The 22,825-nt window shown below is 38.2% G+C and overlaps 2 protein-coding genes across 7 annotated transcripts in view; one reads left to right on the forward strand and one right to left on the reverse strand.

The window, feature by feature from the left end:
* Positions 1-281: 281 nt before the first annotated feature.
* Positions 282-22,783, reverse strand: ZNF829 (zinc finger protein 829). 4 transcript variants are annotated; one of them, XM_041745930.1, is made up of 6 exons: positions 22,277-22,783; positions 21,581-21,649; positions 16,520-16,645; positions 14,520-14,646; positions 14,123-14,218; positions 282-2,629 (listed from the first exon to the last, which is right to left on the reverse strand). In XM_041745930.1, the coding sequence occupies exons 4-6, from the start codon at positions 14,638-14,640 to the stop codon at positions 1,650-1,652; spliced, it is 1,197 nt and encodes a 398-aa protein (XP_041601864.1). In that variant the 5' UTR covers positions 14,641-14,646; positions 16,520-16,645; positions 21,581-21,649; positions 22,277-22,783; the 3' UTR covers positions 282-1,649. The 4 variants fall into 4 exon arrangements, with proteins under 4 accessions (XP_041601864.1, XP_041601863.1, XP_041601865.1 ...); XM_041745929.1 differs by lacking the exon at positions 16,520-16,645 and having other exon boundaries at positions 22,253-22,782; XM_041745928.1 differs by lacking the exon at positions 16,520-16,645 and having other exon boundaries at positions 283-2,629; positions 22,277-22,780.
* The window catches only part of ZNF568 (zinc finger protein 568), an 82,798-nt gene continuing 82,654 nt past the window's right edge, over positions 22,682-22,825 (forward strand). For all 3 annotated transcript variants that reach the window (XM_041745846.1, XM_041745852.1, XM_041745850.1), the window contains exon 1: positions 22,682-22,818. The gene's annotated coding sequence lies outside the window, so the exon portion shown is untranslated. The remainder of the gene's footprint in view (positions 22,819-22,825) is intronic.

Genomic DNA, 22,825 nt, shown 5'->3' on the forward strand with positions numbered 1-22,825 from the left:
CAATCCAACACATTAGTGTATGTACATTCATACACAAAATTATAAAGCAGTACTAACTTTTCTACAAGTGTTGCAAATATTTATGTATTTGGTTGTGTGTGCACAAATCTGTAAGCAAAAGTAATTTTTAAAAAAGGTCTGGAAGGGGATCCCTGGGTGGCGCAGCGGTTCAGTGCCTGCCTTTGGCCCAGGGCGCGATCCTGGAGACCCGGGATTGAATCCCGCGTCAGGCTCCCGGTGCATGGAGCCTGCTTCTCCCTCTGCCTGTGTCTCTGCCTCTCTCTCTCTGTGACTATCATAAATAAATAATTAAAAAAAAATTAAAAAAAAAAAAAGGTCTGGAAGGATAAAGAACAAATTGCTAAGAGTGACTACAACAAGTGAACTACTGGCAGTATTTTTCAAGGAGAAAATATCAGGGTTTTTTTTTTCACCAGTTATTTGACATTGAAATGTAATGTTTTTAAAGAAAAACAAACAAAAGCACTACATTTGTGTTTAGAAGGCAACTTTTATAACTGCAAATTTTCAGTGAGTATCATAAAGTTTTTCAGTAATATACAGAAAAATGATAATCTACCATAGAAAAATTATACCATTAAGAAGAATGACAGACATCTATACTTACTGAAATAGCTGCAGAATAGAAGCAGGTTATGCATGCACATCATGATTACACTAAATAAACTCTGGAAGGACACGTTGTAATAATTTGAAAGTAGTAATTTTTTTTTTTTTGGTAGGCTTACAAATAATCTTTTTTCTTTGTGTGTGTGTGGTTTGTTTTTTGTTTTGATAAAATGAAAACAATAGTTTTACAAAAGGAAAAAAAAAAAAGAGTAGCACTGCCTTTAAAAACAAAGTTATAATTCTGCCAGGAATTGAAAGATAGCCTATGTAATGTAACTCACTACACAATATTGGTACTATAAAAACAGATATATGGGTTAGAACAATAGAAAAGACAGCCCTAAAATAAAGCTAATATAAACTTAAATATATAACCAAGAAGTAATGTAATACAATAAGGAGGAAAGAATTATTTAAGAAATAGTCTGGGACAGAATCTTTTTTGGAGGTAAGGGACATTAAACAAGTTATGTATAAAAGAAAATTACAAATATGTTAGAAAAACAATGTTAACAGTGTTATGGGTTAATACGTAAAAGCCTTAACCTCTGGCATCTGTGAATGTGATCCTACGTGGAAATAAGGTCTTTGCAGATGTAATCAAGTTAAGATAAGGTCATCAGTGTGAGCCCTAATCCAATATAATTGATGTCCTGAATAAGAGGCTCCTCTTATACAAGACAGGGACAGATATACACAGAATACAATGTAATAATGCAGGCAGAGATTGGAGTGATGGATTTGAAGCAAGGAATGTCAAAGACTGATGTTATCAGAAGCCAGGAGAAAGACATGGATCAGATTCATCCTCAGAGTCCTCAGAAGGAACCAACCTTACCAACACTTTAATTTGGGATTTCAAAGCTCCAAAACTATGAGATAATAGATTTCTATTGTTTTAAGTCACCCAATTTTGTGGTACTTTGTACTCTGTTATAGTAGCCTAAAAAACAACTATATTATTTTTTCATTACCTGTTTTAAAGATATTATTAAAAGACAATCAACAGGGTTTATCTTTCACCCAGTATGAATTCCTTCATGGCGAATAAGGTCAGAGCGACTACCAAAGGCCTTTCCACATTCTTTACAGTCATAGGGTTTCTCACCAGTGTGAATTCTTTGATGTCTAGTAAGGTTTGAGCCTTTATTAAAAGCCCTCCCACATTCATTACATTCATAAGGTTTTTCATCTGTATGGATTCTCTGATGTTGAATAAGTTCTGAGCTCTGAATAAAGGCCTTTCCACATTCCTTACATTCATAGAGTTTCTTGCCTGCATGAATTCTGTGATGGTTAGTAAGTGTTGAGGCACTACTAAAGGCCTTCCCACATTCTTTACATTCATAAGGTTTCTCACCAGTATGCATTCTCTGATGCTGAATAAGCCTTGAGTGTTGAGTAAAGGCTTTCCCACATTCCTTACATTCATAAGGTTTCTCACCAGTATGAATTCTCAGATGTGGAAAAAGTTGTGAACTCTTGGTAAAGGCTTTTCCACATACTTTACATTCATAAGGTTTCTCACCAGTGTGAATTCTCTGATGATCATTGAGGTTTGAGCAATAATTAAAGGCTTTTCCACATTCCTTACATTCATAGGGCTTCTCACCAGTGTGAATCCTCTGATGTTGAGAAAAATACGAACTACAACTAAAAGCCTTGCCGCATTCCTTACATTCATAGGGTTTTTCACCAGTGTGAATCCTCTGATGTCGAATAACAAGTGAGCCACGACTAAAGGACTTCCCACACTCCTTACATTCATAGTTTTTTCTAACAGAATGAGTTCTCTGATGTTGAATAAATTGTGAGTTCTGATTAAAGGCCTTTCCACATATCTTACATTCACAGGGTTTCTCTTCATTAAGAGTTTTTTTATGTGAAGTAAGAAATGTGGGCTGAATAAAAGTGGGCATGTCTTCGTGAGCAAATATTACTTGACTAAAATGTCTCTTCTTTAGAGATAATATCTTGGTCTCACACATAGATTCCAGATCTGGGAAAAAAAAAAAAAAAAGCATGTGTTCATTTTTCCTATCTTGGGAGAGATTAAAACTTCTAAAACAGAAAAAAGGATTAAGGTGAAAATAACATCTGGGAAAGTAAATGCATAAACAGTTCTCAAATATGGCTAAGCAATTTTCAAAACTGATAACAAAAGCATGGATACTGAGGAGAGCCAAGAGAGGAAATTCAAGAGTGATTAGGGAAATAAAGACCTCCATCCTGAAATTCCAATGTGAAATCAGAATTACCTGAAACTTCCATAAATACACCCTGTTTGGGGATACCTTCCATATTTTACAGTGATTCTAATCATATACACATGCTTATAAGCATACACCTCACACACAGCCTCACACTGTATTTTTTAGAATTTGTGGATAATTCTGACCTACATAAAAAAAGACTATTGAGGAATAAATGTATTAAAATGTATAAATGGAAGATCACAGTCACAGCCTCATACTGTATTTTTTATAATTTGTGGATAATTCTCTGACCTACATTAAAAAAGACTATTGAGGAATAAATGTATTAAAATGTACAAATGGAAGATCACAGTCAGAAACTCCAAAGTGTGTGTTGTTGGTAAATCCACATTGGGAGATACCCTAATCTAAAGTCTTGAATGAAACTGGCAAGAATGGTAGGCAGGTACTTCTATGGATAAAGCCTGATATATTGGGGATTCACTGAAAATAGTTTGCCTTGGAATTCTCTGATGTTGATTTTGGAAGAGAAAGGAATGGCATCTTGCTCATACCAGTGAAAAAGGAAAGAGATAGCTTGAATATGAGGAAGAAGAGAGTAAGAATGAAATATACTGTGAGAAGAAGAGAGGTACTCCATGTCCACTTTGTTTTTTGTTTTTTTTTGCCATTCTGCATATCTGCCATGAAAGCACTGCAAATACTGATTCTGAGTTTATAAATTTTAGCAAGTAGGTAAATTCATACATATGGATTTGTGGAATCTCTGAGTAATGAGTGTCTATTGTACTTTTAATAAAAAGGGGGACAATTTCTGTTAGAAATCACAGACTGAACATGAGTTTTCCATTGCTTATTCATGAATCCACAGGAAAATTATAATAGAAGCTTAACAAGAGGAAAGAAAAACCTCCCTAGGACAATGAATACTGGAGAAGAGACAGTAGCAATAAAATCTGGAAGCTAGAAAGCCAATGAATGAGTGAGTGATGAGTGCGTCTGCAGCCCAGAGAAAAGCAAACTGAGCCTGCAGTAGATGAATTCCACAGCACTGAGAGTGCAGATCCCCATAAATGTACAAGAATTAGAGGCATCAGGCATTTTTAATGTGGGGTATACAGAGAATGCTGAAAGCTGAAGAATGAATTCAAAGATTGTATTAGTATTGAAACCGCTAGGATCCTTTCCCCTATATGGGTTTACATTTTCCTATTCTCACAGAAAACTAGAAATATAGAAAAATGGAACCAGAGGGAATCTGAATTCAGGAGCATCAAGCATAGCTGTGGGTATGGGTACTGAACAAAAGATTAACAGAAAATATATATACTTGTGATAAAGAATGATTCGGGTCTTTATTCCTGGCACAGAGCTTCACAAACCATTGGGATTTCCTGACTGGAAAGTCTTTTGTTATTCACAAGCTGCTTTTGATCAGACCTGAGTTTTCCTTTTTTTTTTTTTTTTTTGACCTGAGTTTTCCTAATGCAGTGATTCACAGTGGGCACTTAGCTTCAAGAGGGAGAATCTAGGCACTCATGACTACACAATCAAACCCCAATAAAAAACTCAGGGCAAGGATTGGGGGGAAGCTTCCTGGTTGGTAACTATAGGATGTACCTGGAGGACAACATACCTTGACTTTATGGGTGTAGAATTTCCTATGTTTGGTACCTCCTAGACCTTGCCCAGTGCTTTTCAGGAGTTTTTTGAGTTGTTCTAAGGAATTATCAAACCTGAGAGGGTGTGTGAAACTCTTAAATTTAGTCAGACAGAAGTACAGATAGCCTGGGGATTCTGGTTGCAAATGGTGCCTGAACTGGTGGGCACCTTGCCCTTTAACTTGCAGATACGATGTTAACTCCAGGTAATGTCAGAATTCAGTTAAAGCATAAGACACCCATTTATTGTTAGAGAATTTGTGCAAGCCACAATACTGAAATAATAACCCTGTTGATTTTATCCTAATTTAATGCCCAGAACACTGGTAATAGGCTCTTAACTTCCTCAACTAGGAAAATAAAGGTCTCTTCTCACAGGAAAAAAATTATGCATAAGAGAAAAGACCAATTACCAAAAGTAGGGTGTCCTTAGTATATTAATCCAACCAGATCATCCTAAAGTAAACAAGACCCAATTCCTAAACACAGAAGTTCCAGTCACCTTTTTAGTATCTCATACTTAAAAATGAGCAGTAAGCCAATGTTTATCAGACATATGAGAAATGTTTTTTTAATGTGAAGAGCCCAAAAGACAAAAAAGTATCTGTGAGGAAACAATGCAAGCAACAGAAGAAAATGTCAAAACATATAATAACCTCAGAGAAATAACAGAATTAAACAGGCATAAGATTCTAAATAAAGGAAGACTAAGAAAACACAAAGTTTTTAGAAACTGAAAATAATGAAAAAATATTTTTTAAAACCCCAAAAGTTCCTAAACTCGGAATGTGCACAAAATTCTGGCTTCCTTTCTCAACTGACCCTGGAGAAATTTTAGAGAATTTGGTTTTGTGTGGAACTGATGCATATTGCAAAATGTCCTAGGGAGATTGAAGACTGGTGCAAACCTGTGTGTATTTCAGGGTGGAGTCTACTTCCCTGAAGAGATGGTAACAGGAGGCAAGGAGAGGCTAGCCCAGTAGAAAAGTTTCTAAACTCTGATTTGTCCTTTCCCTGAAATGCCCTAGGACCAGTGGCCTGTGCCTTTACCACAGAAACTGGTGGCCACTGGTCAAGCAGCTGAGTAAGTAGAATAATCTAGTGGTAAAGAAAAAGTCCTGCTGGACAGAAGAATGGCTGACTATCTGCTCTCAGGAATCTGTTCCTCAACCTTCTCAACTATTAAAACCCCTAGAGTTGGTGAATTACAAAAAGGGAAGGCAGATGCTGTTGCTTTGTAAATGTTGAAAGATCAAAACATGAGAAGAATAACTTGGTAGAGAAGTAGCAAATAAAAGTTATTAGCAGTGAATCATTAGGTCTTAGGGCTCGTCATTCTAAGTTCATCCCCCATTACTTAAATCTACCTGGAAGGACACAGACCTGGGTCTATCCCCTGGCATACTGCTAGACAAGGTGATTGATACCCTCTTGGGAACATGAACTCACAGGCCAAAATGGCTACATATCAGAGGGTACAACTATTATTGAAATAAGAACACAAACTACCATGATCATCTTGACAGATACAGAAAACCTGTAGGATGTGGCCAACACCTATTTATGATAAATCTGAGCAAATTAGCACTGCAAAGTAATAGCTGTAACTTGGTAAAAGTTATCAGAACTATGGCAAAAACTGCAGCTAAGTGAATAACTTTAGATATGTTCCCTAGAAGATGAGGAAAAAGAAATGGATGCCTATTACCAATGTTAATAAATAAGACAACCCTGGCAACCATTATAAGCAAAGAAAAAACAAGCGTGAGGATTATAAGAGATAAATCTAATAATATGCAGATAATATGATGATCTAACTAGAAAAACCAAAAGAATAAAAAATTAACTTCAGTAAAGTTTGGACGTTAAAGATCAACTTATAAAAATTAATTAATAGTATTTTGAGTAACATCAGAAAGATGGTGGAATAATAAGTGCTAGATTCTCCTGATCCCCACAAATACACCAACTTAACAGCAATACATGATCAATTCCCTTTGAGAGAAATCTAGAAACCAATTAAGAGAATCCTGCATGCTATGCAAGTGTGAAGCCAGCCATATCAAAACTAGTAGGAAACCTGAAGACACCCTCTCACCATGATCCCTATTCCTGGCATAGGGACATATAACTGGGAGGAAACTTCCAGCTTCTTGAATACAGAAAAGTTGGAACGCCCATCCAATATCTCAACTTTTCTGACTGTCGTGGAGCCTTGATTAGACCTGCATACCCTAGGCTCCTGGGGACTACAGAGAACAAAAGCACTGGTTTAAACTAGCATGCAGGCACTCACCACAGCTCCTTTCCCTGCTCAATGCAGAGTGAGTGGGAGGAAAACTTCAGCTCCCAGCTTCTCCCTGGAGAAGGAAAGAGGCGGACTATGTGTCAAACATTCCAACTTTTCTGGGGTTTGCCTAAAGGACTGGCTTCTGTCTCATCAGTCTCAGAGTGCTGATGGGACCCAGTAGATTCAAGATATCCAAAGGCCACCAAGAACAAAGAAGGTAGTTTGAACTAGCAAACAAACTCACCATAACTACTCCTCCTGGCCTACGGCAGAATGAATGGGTGGAAAATGCCAACTCCCACCATCTCCTTGAGGATGAAAAGAGTTGGACCATGCATCCACTTTTCTAACTTCTCTGGGAGCTACCCAAAGGACTGGTTTCTGTCTCACCTATCTCAGACTGTGGATAGGACCTGGCATACAGTGGGCCCCCGGGGACTACAGAAAATGAAGGGGGTAATTTGAACTAGCATGAAGGCACCAGATCTTGTCCCCTAGTTTAACACACAGTAAGTGGAAGAAAAACCCCAGCTCCCAGTTTCTTTCTAGGTGGGGAAAGAGTGCATCAAATGTTTCAAAATTTCTGGGGATTACTTGAGGAACTGGCTTCTATCTTACAGCCCTGGAGGGACGTGACATATTCTAGACACCTGGGAGCCACTGAGAACAAAGAAGGTGATTCAGACTAGCATGCAAACGCTAGCCAGAGCCCTTTCCCCCATTCTAGAGCAGAGCTGGCAGACAAAACGCTCCAGTTCCCACATTCTCTCTGGAAAGGGAAAGAAACTGGATCACACATCCAATGTTCTAATTTCTTCAGGAGCCCATGAGAAATTGGTGCTTGTTTCAGAGCATTGATGGGACTTGGCATACTCTAAACACCTGGAAGTCACTAATAAAGACAGTGGTTTGGATGAGCATGAACATTTGAGGCTCCCAGAAGGTCTGACTGCTGAAGGTCTTCTCTTCTATGAGGCTAATCCATAATGAATGGGACTAGTGGCATTTTTTAAACATGTAGATACCAACACAAAGAATTAAGGAAAGAAAATGAAGAAACAGGGAAACATGATCCAAACAAAGAAACAAAATAAAACTCCAGAAAATTACCCTAATGAAATGTAGGCAGAGGAATTACCTGACAAAGAATTTTAAATAACCACCATAAAAATACTCAATGAGCTCAGGAGAACAATGCATGAGAAAAGGGAGAATTCCAGCCATGAGACAGAAAACTTGAAAAACAACAAACAGAAATCTTGGGAGCTGGAGAACGTAATAACTTAATGAATATTTCAATAGATGGATTCAACATTCAATAGTCTAGAGCAAGCAGAAGAATCAGTGAACTTTGACAGGCCTTGCGAAACTCTCTAATCAGAGGAACAAAAAGAACAGAGAATAAAAAAGAGTGAAGAAAGCTTAAGGTTCTTACGAGCACCAAGGAATGGTCCAATATACACGTTATGGGAATTAGAGGCAGAAGAAAGAATAAGAAAACTTACTCAAATTAGTAATGGATGAAAACTTCCCCAATCTGAAGAAGGAAATGGGACATCCAGATTCAGGTAACCAAAGTATTCCAAAAAGATGTACACAAAGAAATCCACACTGAGACTTATGTCACACACAGACATCATCATAATATCTTTGTCAATAGTCAAAGGCAAAGAGGGGTGCCTGTCTGGCTCAGTCGGAAGATTGTGCAACTTCTTGATCTCAGGGTTGTGACTTCAAGCCCCATTTTGGGTGTAGAGATTACTTAAAAAATAAAAACTTCAAAGGCAAAGAGAATTTTGAAAGCATCAAGAGACAACGAATTGTCACATGCAAGGGAACCCCCACAGGACTATGAACAGATTATTCAGCAAAACTTTGAAGGCTGGAAGAAAGCAGGATGATATATTCAAAGTGGTGAAGAAAAAACTTGTCACTCAAGAACATTATACCCAGAAAACCTGTCCTTTATGAACGAAGGAGAAGACTTTTCCCAAACAAAACCTGAGGGAGTTCATCACCACTAGACCTGCCTTACAAGAAATGGTAAAGAAAGTTTTCCAACCTAAAATGAAATGATAGTAAACAGCAACACAAAAGAATAAGATAGTATAAAGTCCTGTTTGTAAAGGAAAATATATAGACAAACACAGACTACTGTAATACTGTAACACTAGAGGATAAGTTACTTTTAATTCTAGTATAAAAATAAAAAGCCAAAAGTATTATAACTAGAAATAAAAGTATGTTAACAGACATACCATGAATAGATGTAACTTGACACATTGATAACACTACATACAGGAGAGCAAGAAGTATTTTTGCATGTGATGGAAATTAAGTTCTTAGCTTAGGGATGCCTGGGTGGCTCAGCGGTTGAGCATCTGCCTTTGGCTCAGGTCATGATCCTGGGATCCTACGATTGAGTCCTGCATTGGGCTCCCTACAGGGAGCCTGCTTCTCCCTCTGCCTGTGTCTCTGACTCTCTCTCTGTATCTCTCATGAATAAATAAAATCTTAAAAAAAAAAAAAAGTTCTTAGCTTAAAACATATTGTTACAAGATATTTTATGAAAACCCCAGGATAACTACAAAGAAAATACCTGTAGAGGTTATAAAAAAGAAATGGAAAGGACTCAAAGCATATCAATACAAAAAAAAAAAAAATGAAAGAAACAAAAAGACAGCAAGCAAAGAGTAAGAGGGACAAAAGTACTATAAGAACAGAAAATGGACAAACTGGCAACAGTAAATCCTTCCCTATTAATAGTAACTTTAAATATAAGTGGACTAAACCTTCCAATCAAAAGACATAGTAGATAAACAGATAAAACAACAAGATCCAACTATATGCTGTCCTCAAAAGATTCACCTGAGACCTAAGGACTCATACATCGGCTGAAAGATGGAACAAGATATTCCATGTAGATGGTAACCTAACGACGGCTGGGGTGGCTATACTTATATTTGACAAAACAGGCTTTAAGTAAAAAACAGTCACAAGAGACAAAGAAGGACATTATTTACTGATAAAAGGGTCAACTCACCAGGAAGATACAGCAATTATAAATATATTTGCACTCAATATCAGAGCACTTACATATATAAAGCAAACACTGGCAAAACTAAAGCAAGACATAGACAAAAATAACTGGAAGCTTCAATGGCCTACTTGCAATGATACATGAAACAACCAAACAGAAAATAAACAGTGACTTGAATACTACTATAGATCAAATGGACCTAACAGATCTATATAGAACATTTCAATCAATAGTAGCAGGATCTATTCTTATCAAGTGCACATGGAACATTCTCCAGGGGAGATCATATGCTAGGTCACAAAACAAGTCTTGAAGAAATTTAAGATGACTGAAATCATACCAAGTATCTTTTCTGACAACAGTAAATGAAACTACAAATCAATAGCAGAATGAAAACTGGAAAATTCACAGATATGTAGAAATTAAACAATACATTAAAAAAAAAGATTTTATTTATTTATTCATGACAGAGAAAAAGAGAGAGAGAGAGAGAGAGAGAGAGAGAGAGACAGAGATTCAGGCAGAGGGAGAAGCAGGCTCCATGCAGGGAGCCCAACGCAGGACTTGATCCCAGGTCTCCAGGATCACTGCCTGGGCCGAAGGCAGAGCTAAATTGCTGAGCCATCCTGGCTGTCCAACAATACACTTTTGAACAAGCAATTGGTCAAAATAAATAAATTAGAAAATATCTTTTTAAAAAAGATTTTATTTATTCATTTGGCAGAGAGCACAAGAGGGGAGCAGCAGGCAGAGGGAGAAGCAGACAGGCTCCCTGCTGAGGAGGGAGCCCAACGTGGGTCTTGATCCCAGGACCCTCGGATCATGACCTGAGCCGAAGGCAGATGCTTAACCGACTGAGCCACCCAGGTGCCTCTAAAAAATATCTTGAGACAAACAAAAACATATTTCAGATGAAGAAAAAGTAGGACAAAGAGGGAAGTTTATAGTTCTTATATTAAGAAAGAAGAAAAATCACAAATATATGACCTCATACCTCAAGAAACAAACTAAACGCAAAGTTGGCACATAGAAGGAAATAATAAAGATTAGAGCAGATGCAAACATAAGACCTGACATTGTAAAACTTCTAGAAGAACACTTAGGGGAAAAAGTTTCGTGACACTGGCCTTAGTGATGATTTCAGGATATGATACCAAAAGCACAGCAACAAAAGTAAAAACAGACATACAGGATTACATCAAATTTAAAAGCTTATGCACAGTAAACAATCAAAACTGTGAAAAGGCAAACCTATGGAATGGGAGAAAATATTTGCCAAACATGTACTTGATAGTGGTTAATTTCTAAAATACATAAGCAAAAGAACTAATAACTTGACTAAAAAATGAATTAAGAATGTGAGTAGGCATTTCTCTAAAGCAAACGTACAAATGGCCAAGAAGTATATGAAAGATGCTCAATCTCTAATCATTACAGAAACATAAATCAAAGTCATGAAGAAACATCGGTTATTACTTTTAGGATAGCTATCATAAAAAAAAAAAACAAGTAATAAATGCTGGTGAGAATGCTAAGAAATTGGAACTTGTGTACACTACTGGGGGAAATGCAAAATGGTATAGCCACTCTGGAAAACAGCATGGAGGTTCCTCAAAAAATTAAAAATAGAACTATCATACGATCCACCAATCCCACTTCTGGGGATTTACCCAAAAGAATTGAAATCAGGATCCTGAGGAGATACTAGTGCTCATGTGTAATAGTAAAGATGTGTAAACAACCGAAATCCATAGATGGATGAGTGGATGAAAAAAATATGCTGTATACATACAATGGAATATTTAGTCCTAAAAAGAAGAAAATCTTTGAACCTTGAAGACACTATGCTACATGAAAGCTGCCAGTTATAGGACAAATACAGTTATAGGACAAATACATCTAAAAAGAGCAAAACTCATAGAAGTGAAAAAGTAGTTACTAAGAGTGGTTGGTTACCAAGGACTGGGGCTATAGGAAAATGAGCAGTTGATAATCAGCAAGTATAAAGTTTTAATTATGTAAGGCAAATAACTGCTAGAGAGCTGCTATATAATAGTATGCCTTAAGTTAGCAATACTGTATCATACACTTAAAAATTTGTTGAGAGTAGATCTCATGTTAAATGATCTTATCACAATTACATTTATTTTTTTAAGATTTTATTTATCTGTGAGAGACAGCATGCACAGCAGCGGGGAGGGGCATAGAGAGAGGGAGTAGCAGACTCCTCACAGAGCAGGGAGCTGGACATGGGGCTTGATCCCAGGACCCTGAGATCACAACCTGAGCCAAAGGCAGAAACTCAACCGAGCCACCCAGGTGCCCCTGACAATTAAATTTAAAAAGAAAAATGTTAAAAGGCAGTTGTAAGAATTTACATCCCACCAGCAGCTTGAAGGTGCTGCTCCACATGCTCATCTATCCTTACTAATGTTAGTCTTAAATTTTTACCCACGTTGCAAGTGAGATAATGATATCCCACTGCAGTTTTAATTTGCATTTCCCTAATAACTAATAAAATTAAACTTTTCACATGTTAAAAAAAGCTAATAAGGGGATCCCTGGGTGGCGCAGCGGTTTGGCGCCTGCCTTTGGCCCAGGGCGCGATCCTGGAGACCCGGGATCGAGTCCCACATCAGGCTCCCGGTGCATGGAGCCTGCTTCTCCCTCTGCCTGTGTCTCTGCCTCTCTCTCTCTCTCTCTCTCTGTGACTATCATAAATAAATAAAAATTTAAAAAAATAAAATAAAATAAAATAAAAAAAGCTAATAATATTTCTCTGCACCAATAATACCAATTATAAAATTGTAGATGCTCAAAACAGCAACACAATCTACTGGAAAAATCTAGAAAGTAACTGAATAAAGAACAAAAACTTGCTGTGGAGAACAACAGGTTGCAAATGATTTGTCTGGTGAAAAGACAGCCTTAAGATTACAAATTTATTATCCTGTAATTCAATAACTAGTTTTTGTATCCAAGTTAGTGATGTGATTCCTGCATTCTTTCTCTCTGGGACAGTATGAACTCAGTCTCTTCCAGATAACTTGAACCAGCTTTACCATTCTTCTGGTTCTCTCATTAATGAGCTAAATAAATCTTTCAAATATGCTTATCATATACTTAGAAAAGTTATATTTAACTTTTGAGGAGTTTTATACTCTGATGATTTTGAAGATCCCACCAAGATGTCCAAATGACTTATCTACAGGAGGCAGTAAAGTGTGTGACTTGAGAAGTGTACCTCACAGGCTGTTTAAGTCCTAGCAGTCTTCTCTTCTTGGCTGCCTCAGTAAATCCCAAGCAGCAATAAAACTCTACTTTCATTCACTTTCTGTCCACTACACCCTTCTCAATGTGTCTTGTTTGGGTTTCGTTGTTAGGCCAAGTCTAGTTTGGGTTCTGGTTTGTGCAAGGTTGGTAAATTACAGTGATTAGAAATCTGATTTTATGGCTATTTCTATAGGGATAATGGAAATGTTTCCAGGGATCCCTTCATTCTTTGTTAAGTGAGAAAACAGAATCTGGATTATTATCTTCCCTGTGAGTCTGTTTAAAATATTTTGTGTCTCCCAGAAAGGAAAAAAAAAAAAATTTGGAGCTCTGCATTGGTGAGTTCTTTAGTTGTTTATTCTACTTTATGGCTAAACTGTAAAACTAAAGTTGTGTCTATAATTGAAAAAAGCTTCTTTTGTTGTTTTATCTTACTTTTTTTTGGATATAATTGACATAAAACTTTTACCTGATAATAGGGTAAGTGTGAAATATTTTCCTATTTCCAGAACGTATTAATAAACTTAATTATGAAGGCACTTAACTTAAAGGAGTTCACACCAAAAGCACATGCAACCAAAGAAAAAATAGATAACTGGATTTCGTCAGAATTAAAAATTTGTGCCTTGGGGATCCCTGGGTGGCTCAGCAGTTTAGCGCCTGCCTTTGGCCCAGGGTGTGATCCTGGAGTCCCGGGATCGAGTCCCACGTCAGGCTCCTGGCATGGAGCCTGCTTCTCCCTCTGCCTGTGTCTCTGCCTCTCTCTCCTTCTCTCTGTGTATCTCATGAATAAATAAATAAAATCTTTAAATAAAAAAATAAAAAAATAAAAAACTTATGCTTCAAAGGACAAAACCAAGAGAGTGAAAACACACTCACTAAATGGGAGAAAATACTTGTGAATCATATAGCTGATAAGAGACTTGTATCTAGAATATATAACAACTCAAAAATAAAAAGACAGCCCAGTTAAAAAAATGGGACAATATCATTACCCTATCATCTCACTCACCTGAACAAAGGCCCCTTGTCAGCTCTCTTTCAACCATCCAGGGCTCTTTTCCTTGTTCCAATAAGGAAATCACAGCTGGCTTAGAATTGGAAAGTCCTGATCACAAGAAAAGACACGGGACATTGTTATGCTGTGGGTGTCTCAGAAATCAGATCCAGTCCCTTGGTGATCAAGAAAAAGATGCCACTATAGGAAGGACCAGAGAAAGATGAAGATGAAGCTTCAGCCCATTGGAGCTGCTTATTTCCAACTCTTCCATTCCATTCCAACTCAAACCATTCCTTGAGGAACAAGGAGCAGAAATTTAGCTGGTTACTTGAAACAAATAATTAACAATGGAGAAAGGAGACATTTACAAGGGCAGACTCTGAATTTGGGGGGATAAAGTTATCCTTACCCACTGAAACCAGGTTGCTGAAATTCTCCAACATCACTTCTTTGTATAAATTCATCTGACCAGAGTCCAGGCATTCCCATTCCTCCTGAGAGAAGTTTACAGATACATCCCTGAACATCATTGACCCCTGAAACAACAAACATACTTTTACAGTTGAAGGAGATTTAAAAAATAAATAAATAAGACGGTAGTAGAGATGGTGGTAGAAAGCTTTATAGAAAGAAACAGAGATTATTATTATTATTTTTTTTTAGAAACAGAGATTATTAAGCAAATTGAAGGCAAGTCTATTATGTCAGAAGACATATTTCCTGTGTAGAGAGGGATTTATCAAGGAATATGCAAGTAAACTTTTCTTATGAAATAGCATACAGCTCAATGGTCAATGTCTGGTTATACTGAAGTGTGCATATAGGTGAATTCCTTCCCCCTTCCCACATTTTCCCTTTAAGACTCCAAAGACGGAACAATGTGATGTACTTTTAAAAAAACATCTTATGATATATTTTGGAATAAAATTTCAGAATGTCAAGGAAAAACAGAATTTCTAAAAGCTTCCAAGAAGAAAACATGGATCACACAAAAATTTTCAGGAATTAAAATCACAGTGGACTTTTCAACAGTACTCACTCCTTGAAGTAAGAAAAAAAATATTCCTTTAATATTACAAAGGAAAATGAATTCTGGCCTAGAATTCTTTTTTTTTTTTTTTTTTTAAGATTTTATTTATTTATTCCTGAGAGACACAGAGAGAGAGAGAGAGGCAGAGACATAGGCAGAGGGAGATGCAGGCTCCATGCAGGGAGCCCGACGTGGGACTCGATCCTGGGACTCCAGGATCACGCCCTGGGCCAAGGCAGGCACTAAACAGCTGAGCCACCCAGGGATCCCCCCTAGCCTAGAATTCTATACCCAGTCAAAGCTAGTGTGAGAATTATATACCAAGTAAGATTAAAACTCAAGCTAGTATGAAGATACATTTGCAGGGAAAGATAAAAATATCTCCAATTTGCTTTTAACAGAAGCTCCTGGGCTAGACTCCATCAAAAGTAGGAAGTAAATTAAGAAAAAGAAAGATACTATATTCAGAAACTACAAGATGCGTGTTCCAGGACGTTATCTGGCACCAGAACTAGGGACCAATGTCTAGAAACAGGAAGACAAAGGACTATGGGAAAGAGGTCTACAAGGAAAAATAAAGACCTAATAATAAGTTTGATCACATGGGAAGTATTTTAGATAGGCAACTGGAAGCAGTGTTGGTAGATTTGGGGAAGAAAAGAGCTACACATATATGGAATGAGGCAATTGAGGAAACAAACCAGTTTACCCTCAGAAAACTGTAAAAATTGTACTGAAAAGAACTTAGGATCTAGTGTACTACTTGGCTCAGATTAATAATATCTGCAAGGTCCTAATGAGATGAATATCAATGGTTTAAAGAAAACTGTGACATAACTCTTTTATAGGAACATGAAGTGAGGAATGGGATATGGGAAATATCAAACCATATTTACCTCAAGAAAGTCACCAGGAAATGTCTATTAAAAAAATAGCAATGGAGGCGCCTGGGTGTTAAGCATCTCTTGATTTCAGTTCACGTCATGATCTCTGGGTTGTGAGATTAGGCCTGGTGTCAGGCTCTGCACTATGTGTGGAGCTTGCTTAAGATTTTCTCTCTCTTTCTCCCTCTGACCCTCCCTGCCTAAATAAATAAATAAATAAATAAATAGCATATTTAAAAAAAATAGCAATGTAGGAATATGAATTTGAAATACTGGAAAAAAGGGGCCACCTGGGTGGCTTAGTTGGTTAAGCATCTGCCTTTCAGCTCAGGTCATGATCACAGGGTCCTGGGACTGAGCCCCACACTAGGCTCCCTGCTCAGCAGGGAATCTACTTCTCCCTCTTCTTTCCCTCTGCCCCTAACCCCACTCCTGCTCTCTTTCTCTCAAATAAATAAAATATTTAAAAGAAAAAGAAATATAGGAAGAGGGCACCTGGATGGCTCAGTTGGTAGAACAAGTTACTCTTGATCTCGAAGTTGTGAGTTTGAACCCCACGTGGGGTGCAGAGATTACTTGAAAATTAAATCTTTAAAAAAAGAAAGAGAAAATATAGGAAACCTGCCAAGAGAAACAGAAAAAAAATTTGAGGGTATCCACTTGAGGGGAGTGGGACTGGGTACTGGGACAAAGCTCTGCCATTTTTCATTAAGTCTTTTAAAATTTCTTGAATTTTTTAAACGCAAAATTGGCTGAACATTAATTCAAAATATTACTATCAGGATGCCAGGGTGGCACAGTTAAGCATCCAACTCTTGGTTTTGGCTCAGGTCATGATCTCAGGCTTGTGAAATAGAGCCCTACATCAGTCTCCACGCTTAGCATGGAGTCTGCTTCAGAATCTCTCTCTCTCTCTCTCTCTCTCTCTCTCTCCCCTCCCCCCTCTGTCCCTCTTGCTCATGCTCTTTCAAATCTTTAAAAAATAAGTAAAACATCACCATCTTAGACAAGAGCATAATTTAACTTTCTTGAAAATTACAGTTCTCTTATGACTGTTACAAGAATTATTCCCTATTAACATAAATTCCTTAACTTTTATAATTTTACTAGAATTTTCCACAATATAAACATTATGAAAAAACCTTGCCATTTTGTTAGGCAAAATCCTTAAGATCATTTCCAGATATGGTCCTCCCTCTCATACCTTGCTCCATACATCTCTACCATTTGGCTGCTCCTGAATTGTATTCTTTGTAGTAAAACTGTGATCATAAATATAGTACTTAATGGAGTTCTAGGAGTCATTCTAATCAATAACTGTACCTGAGTGGGCATTGTGGGAATGCCTCAATTTGTGGTTTGCTGGGCAGAAGTGCAGTTGCCTTTGGGCTACCCAAGGCTTGTAACACTTGTCTGAAATAGGGTAGTCTGTAAGGCTAAGTCCCTAAACCTATGGGGCTCTGTGTTAACTCTGGGTAATTAATGTCAGAACTGCATTAAATTGTAGGACTCAATTGGTGCCCCAAAACTGGTTGTTGAAAGATGACACACATTTCCATCCCATAGGAAAAATTAGGTTACTTCTCTTTCATCTTAGACTCCAGGGTCCAAAGTAGAATGAGACTGTTTAGGAGAATTTTTGCTGTTTCTTGGAGTTTAGAGGGCACAGAGACTGGCATCCAGTCCTCTTTTTGGACCATAGGAGGGACAGTTTGATTCCCAACAAAGCAGTAGATCACAGAATCCCCAAGTGTAAGACAGATATTATAAGTAGCCATTCAAGGGCCCCTGGGGGCTCAGTCAATTAATCACCTGACTCTTGATTTCAGCTCAGGTCATGATTTCATGGGATCGAGCCCCACATTAGGCTCTGTGTTCAGCATCAAGCCAGCTTGTTCCTCTCCCTCTCTCTCTAAAATAAATAAAATCTTAAAAAAAAAAAAAGTAGCCATTTTAAGATGTGTTGTCCATGTCACATGAAAGTACAATTAGAGGTTTCCAGCAGGGAATTCTCTGAGAATCCTATCAAAGCACCTTATAAGAAAATGAGTCAGTGCTGAAAATCCAGAAAAGCAAGAGGGACTAAGACCAAAACAATAGCACCAGTCAAATAAGTCTTTTCCATTACCTCTTCTTTTCTACCCACTGCAACCCCATAGGAGTCAAAAACAGCCTACTGGGTGGGAGAAAAGAAACTTAGGTTGAAGAAAAGTTTAGTGTATCTCTCTTTTCACACTGTAAGCTTCTAGCTTACAGCAAATCTAAACCCAAAGAAAAGGCTTTATTATTATTTTTTTAAGATTTTATTTATTTATTTGAAAGAGAGAGAGAGTGAGAGAAACAGAGGATGAGCAGGGAGAGGGAGAAGTAGGCTCCTGCAAGCAGGGACCCAATACAGAGTTCAGCCTAGGACCATGTGATCATGACCTGAGCCAAAGGCAGACACTTAACTGACTGAGCCACCCAGGCACCCCCAATGAAAAGACTCCAAATGAGTCTTACATATTATTACACTCAACTAGAGATTATAATTTATAAATTGAGACTGACTTTATCACTGGAAAAAAAAAAAAAGGATACCAAAGAGTGATCAAAACAATTATAGGGATTACACAAGTTTTTATCCAGGGCAACAAAAAAAATTAGCCCAGAGTTGAAAGTAGAAATTATGAAAAATTTATTTTGCTTGCTTCCTGTGAAGTCCGGCTTATTTCAAAGTGCAAGTTATAGGCTGATTTGGTTTTCTAGGTACATATTCATATCATCTGTGAAGTGATAATTTTACATCCTCTTTTCTAATTTTTAACCTAATTTTTTCTCTTGTCTAAGTGCTTTGGTTAATACCAATGCAACAATTTAAATAACACTGGTGATGGTGTATATCCTTATCTTTTCTCTGATTTTAGTATGAATGGTTCAAATATTTCCTGATTAAACATTAGGTTTTAAAAAGGGGAGGGGCGGGAGGGTGCCGGGCTGGCTCAGACAGTAGAGCATGCTACTCTTCATCTCCAGGTTTATAGGGTCAAGCCCTATTTTGGATGTAGAGATTAATTTTGTAGAAAAATTAAAAAAATTTTTTATTAGCTTCTGAGAACAAAATTCATTTCATTCCTTTTATCTTGTACTATACTATTACAGAGTATTATATAATAACTAGCATTATTCCAATTAATATTGGGCAACAATCTTCACTATAGAAATGGCAAGTGTAATTAGAGGCTGATAGGAGAGAAGAGCCAGATACTCTGGATTTTGGCACAGGAGAATGGACTGGAAATACTCAGCCATCTTCTAAAGAACTCAGAGAGAAAGGTCTTAAGCTGAATACATTTGGGGTGATTGATTCTTAACCTGATTTCCTTCGCCTCTGTACCAAACACACCATTTTAAAAATTGAGAGTAGACACCTAGAGTATCAACTCTAAAAACAAAAAAGATTAAGAGACAAAAAAGGGTAATGATAAATTCTAATCTATGTTTAATCAGAGTCTGAGAAGGGAAAGGAGAGAGAGAGAGAGAGAATAAGGAAGAGGCAATCTTTGAAAATGGCTGACAATTTCTTTAATATAATAAAAAACACCTATCTACAAATTCAAAAAACTCTACAAATCCCAAGCAGATAAAATTTTTAAAAGGCACACTTAGACATGTTATACTAAAATTACAGGAAAAAAAAAAAAAAAAAAACCTGGGAAAAAGTCTTAAAAACAGCCAGAGGAGGGCAGCCTGGGTGGCCCAGCGGTTTAGCACCGTCTTCAGCCCAGGGTGTGATCCTGGGGTCCTGGGATCGAGTCCCACGTCGGGCTCCCTGCATGGAGCCTGCTTCTCCCTCTGCCTCTGTGTCTCTTGTGAATAAAAAACAAAAACAAAACAGCCAGAGGAAGAAAAGCCAAAATACTTTCAAAGGAGAGAGAAGCTAGAAAAATCGAGACTGTGATACTATGAGCTCATAAATATACCCACACACATACAGACTGGATTTACATGTATTTGGATACATCTGAAATGGGAACAGTGCACTAATATTTGGTTCTGAGAAAGCTAGGGAGGAATTTATAAGACGGAAAAACCTTGGGCCCCACTTTACATCATACATGAAAGCCAGTTGGGGGGGGATTAAATATATAATATATTTATATATATTTATATAATATATATATAAAAAAACTTTTTAAAAGATTTAAAAAAAAAGTTTAAAAAAACTTTTTAAAAGATTTTATTTTTAGGTAATCTCTGCACCCAATGTGGGGCTTGAACTCACAACCCCAAGGTTGAAAGTCACATGCTCCACCAACTGGGCCAGCCAACCCAAAAAGCAAAAGTTATAGCTTTAAGCATAAATATAGAAGGGTATCTGTATAACTTTGGGACAGGAAAGGATTTCTTGAAATACAAAAAGCACCAACCATAAAGAAAAAAAAATTGGATAAATTTAATTGTGTTAAAGTTAGGATTTGTATTCATAAAACCACCTTAACAGAGTGATAAAACAATCTAAACAGTAGAAAACTATCAGTGAAGGACCCACACTCCTATGAATCAACAAGAGATAATCCAAGAGCAAAAAGGTAAAAGATCTGAAGAGGCAGGTCACAAATGACAAAACCCTAATAACCAATAAACATATGAAATGGTGTTCAATCTCATTATTAATCATGGAAGTCCAATTTCAAAACTGTGTGTGTGTGTTGTGTGTGTGTATAAATAAATATTTAAAGATTTCAAAGTCTGACATAACTGACCTGGAAAAAAGGATAGACTATAACTCATTCATATAAAGAAATATTTATCTTTGAAAAATTGTACTTACAAAGACCATTTGACAACACAAGAGAATGATACTTTTTAGTGAAAATGTAGGACATAATATGGTAAATGCAGTATAATTTGATTTTGGAAAAATAATAAAAATTAATCAAAATATTAACAGTTATTTTAGTGATCACATTTTATTTTTTTTGGTAATTCTGTGTTTTCTCTAAAATAATCATGCTTTTATTTTTATTTTATTTAAGTAGGCTCCATATCCAGCACGGAACCCAATGCAGGGCCTGAACTCAGGACGCTGAGATTAAGACCTGAGCCCACATCAAGAGTTAGTGGCTTAACCGACTGAGCCACCTATGCACCTCATATTTTTATTTTAAAATCATAACAAATATTGCATTTATTTAAGATTTTGTTTATTTACTCATGAGAGACACAAAGAGAGAGGCAGAGACATAGACAAGAGGGAGAAGCAGGCTCCTTGCAGGGGCCCAATGCAGGACGGGATCCCTGGACCCAGCATATACCCGGAGCCAAGGGCAGATGCTCAGCTTCTGTGCCACCCAGGCGTCCCAAATACTGCATTTAAAAAGAAAAGTCCACAAACAGACATGGAGCCATTTTCCAAATAAGTAAACATTAAATATATTGGTGCTGTTGGGTTTTAATACCAGGCTGGCCTACTCTTTTCTCAAGAGGGAAATCAGAGAGACCTACAATTAAATGGTATCTTTCTTATCATTTAACTTTAAGAAGAAAGAAAACAAAGAGGAGACTCGAACACACCTTGGACATTGCTTGTAGAAGTTCATTGTGCATTCTTTCCTTCTCTTCTGCACCTAGAGAAGGGCGGAACTGGGAGAGGAAAAAGTAATTGCAAAACACCACGTTTTCCTTATTTCCCAAACTGGTCCGGTCCCAGGCCCAGCTCCCACCACACACGGGGGATGGAAATCAGAGGAGAATGGGGCATCCTGCCTAATCCGTGTCTCAGGAAAAAGCTGAGGTCCCTGGTGTCAAGGAGTTATAATCTGACCAAATTTCACAAAGGTTCCCTGGGGACAGAGTCCTGGAGTTACATACACTCTTACATATGACAGGAACCCCATACCAGACACAGTGCCCCTTATCTTGGGCACGGTCATACTGAAACCAATGCGACAAACATTGCACACACCTGCACACAGAGAGCTGCACCTGGTAACACAGTTACCATATACCCACCACCGGACACATACAGGTAACTTACTCTCGTACAGTCGCAAGACACCCCCCTCCCCAGTGCCGCGGGGTCACAATCCCACATCATAAGAACACACGCAGTCACAACCCCACAATGATGGGCAACCGATAATCGCACACAGGTCTCAATGTCACAATCTCTCACACACACAATCCCACAACCTCCCCCTTTCCAGGCCGCTCCGCTCGCACGGGTCGGATGACCCATTTCGGTACCTGCCTCCGGGTTCCTCAACTTACGCCTTTCGGGTCTCCTCGCGTCGCAACGGGCACAGTTGAATCATTCGTTCCTCCGCGGCCGATCGACTCTCACCTCACGGATCTAACGGTCCCGCCAGGCGTGACGAAACGTTCGCGTTCCTGCGAGAAGAGCGACGGGCCACAGGGCCCTCTGGGAAATGTAGTCCGGAGATGCACCCGCGGCCCCGCCGCCAATTCCTCTCAGCGACCTGCCAGGGCCCTCCCGAAACGACTGTAACTGCAGTTCTCAGCCAGTCTCAGGGTTGCGAGGCACGGTAGGTTGGCATCTTCCAGCCGGGCCTTCGGCGCCGGCCTGGTGCATCCCCTTCCTCACACAGGAAACGCAGACAGCTTTCCGGTCGGAAGTTAAATCAGGCCGCGAAGCCTTCTGGGAGGTGGTGTGCTCGGGAACGTCCGTTGGGAGGAGGGCGCGAAGGGATGGTTCGGCGTTACCCGCGTCTGGCCTGGGTCTTTCTGTCGGTCGCCTTCACATAACCTCCCAGAAACCGCGAGCTGAAGGCGCATTCGGGCGTTTCCGGCAGGTGACGC

Source organism: Vulpes lagopus, chromosome 2 (assembly GCF_018345385.1).
Source record: "Vulpes lagopus strain Blue_001 chromosome 2, ASM1834538v1, whole genome shotgun sequence".
Classification (NCBI taxonomy): Eukaryota; Metazoa; Chordata; class Mammalia; order Carnivora; family Canidae; genus Vulpes; species Vulpes lagopus.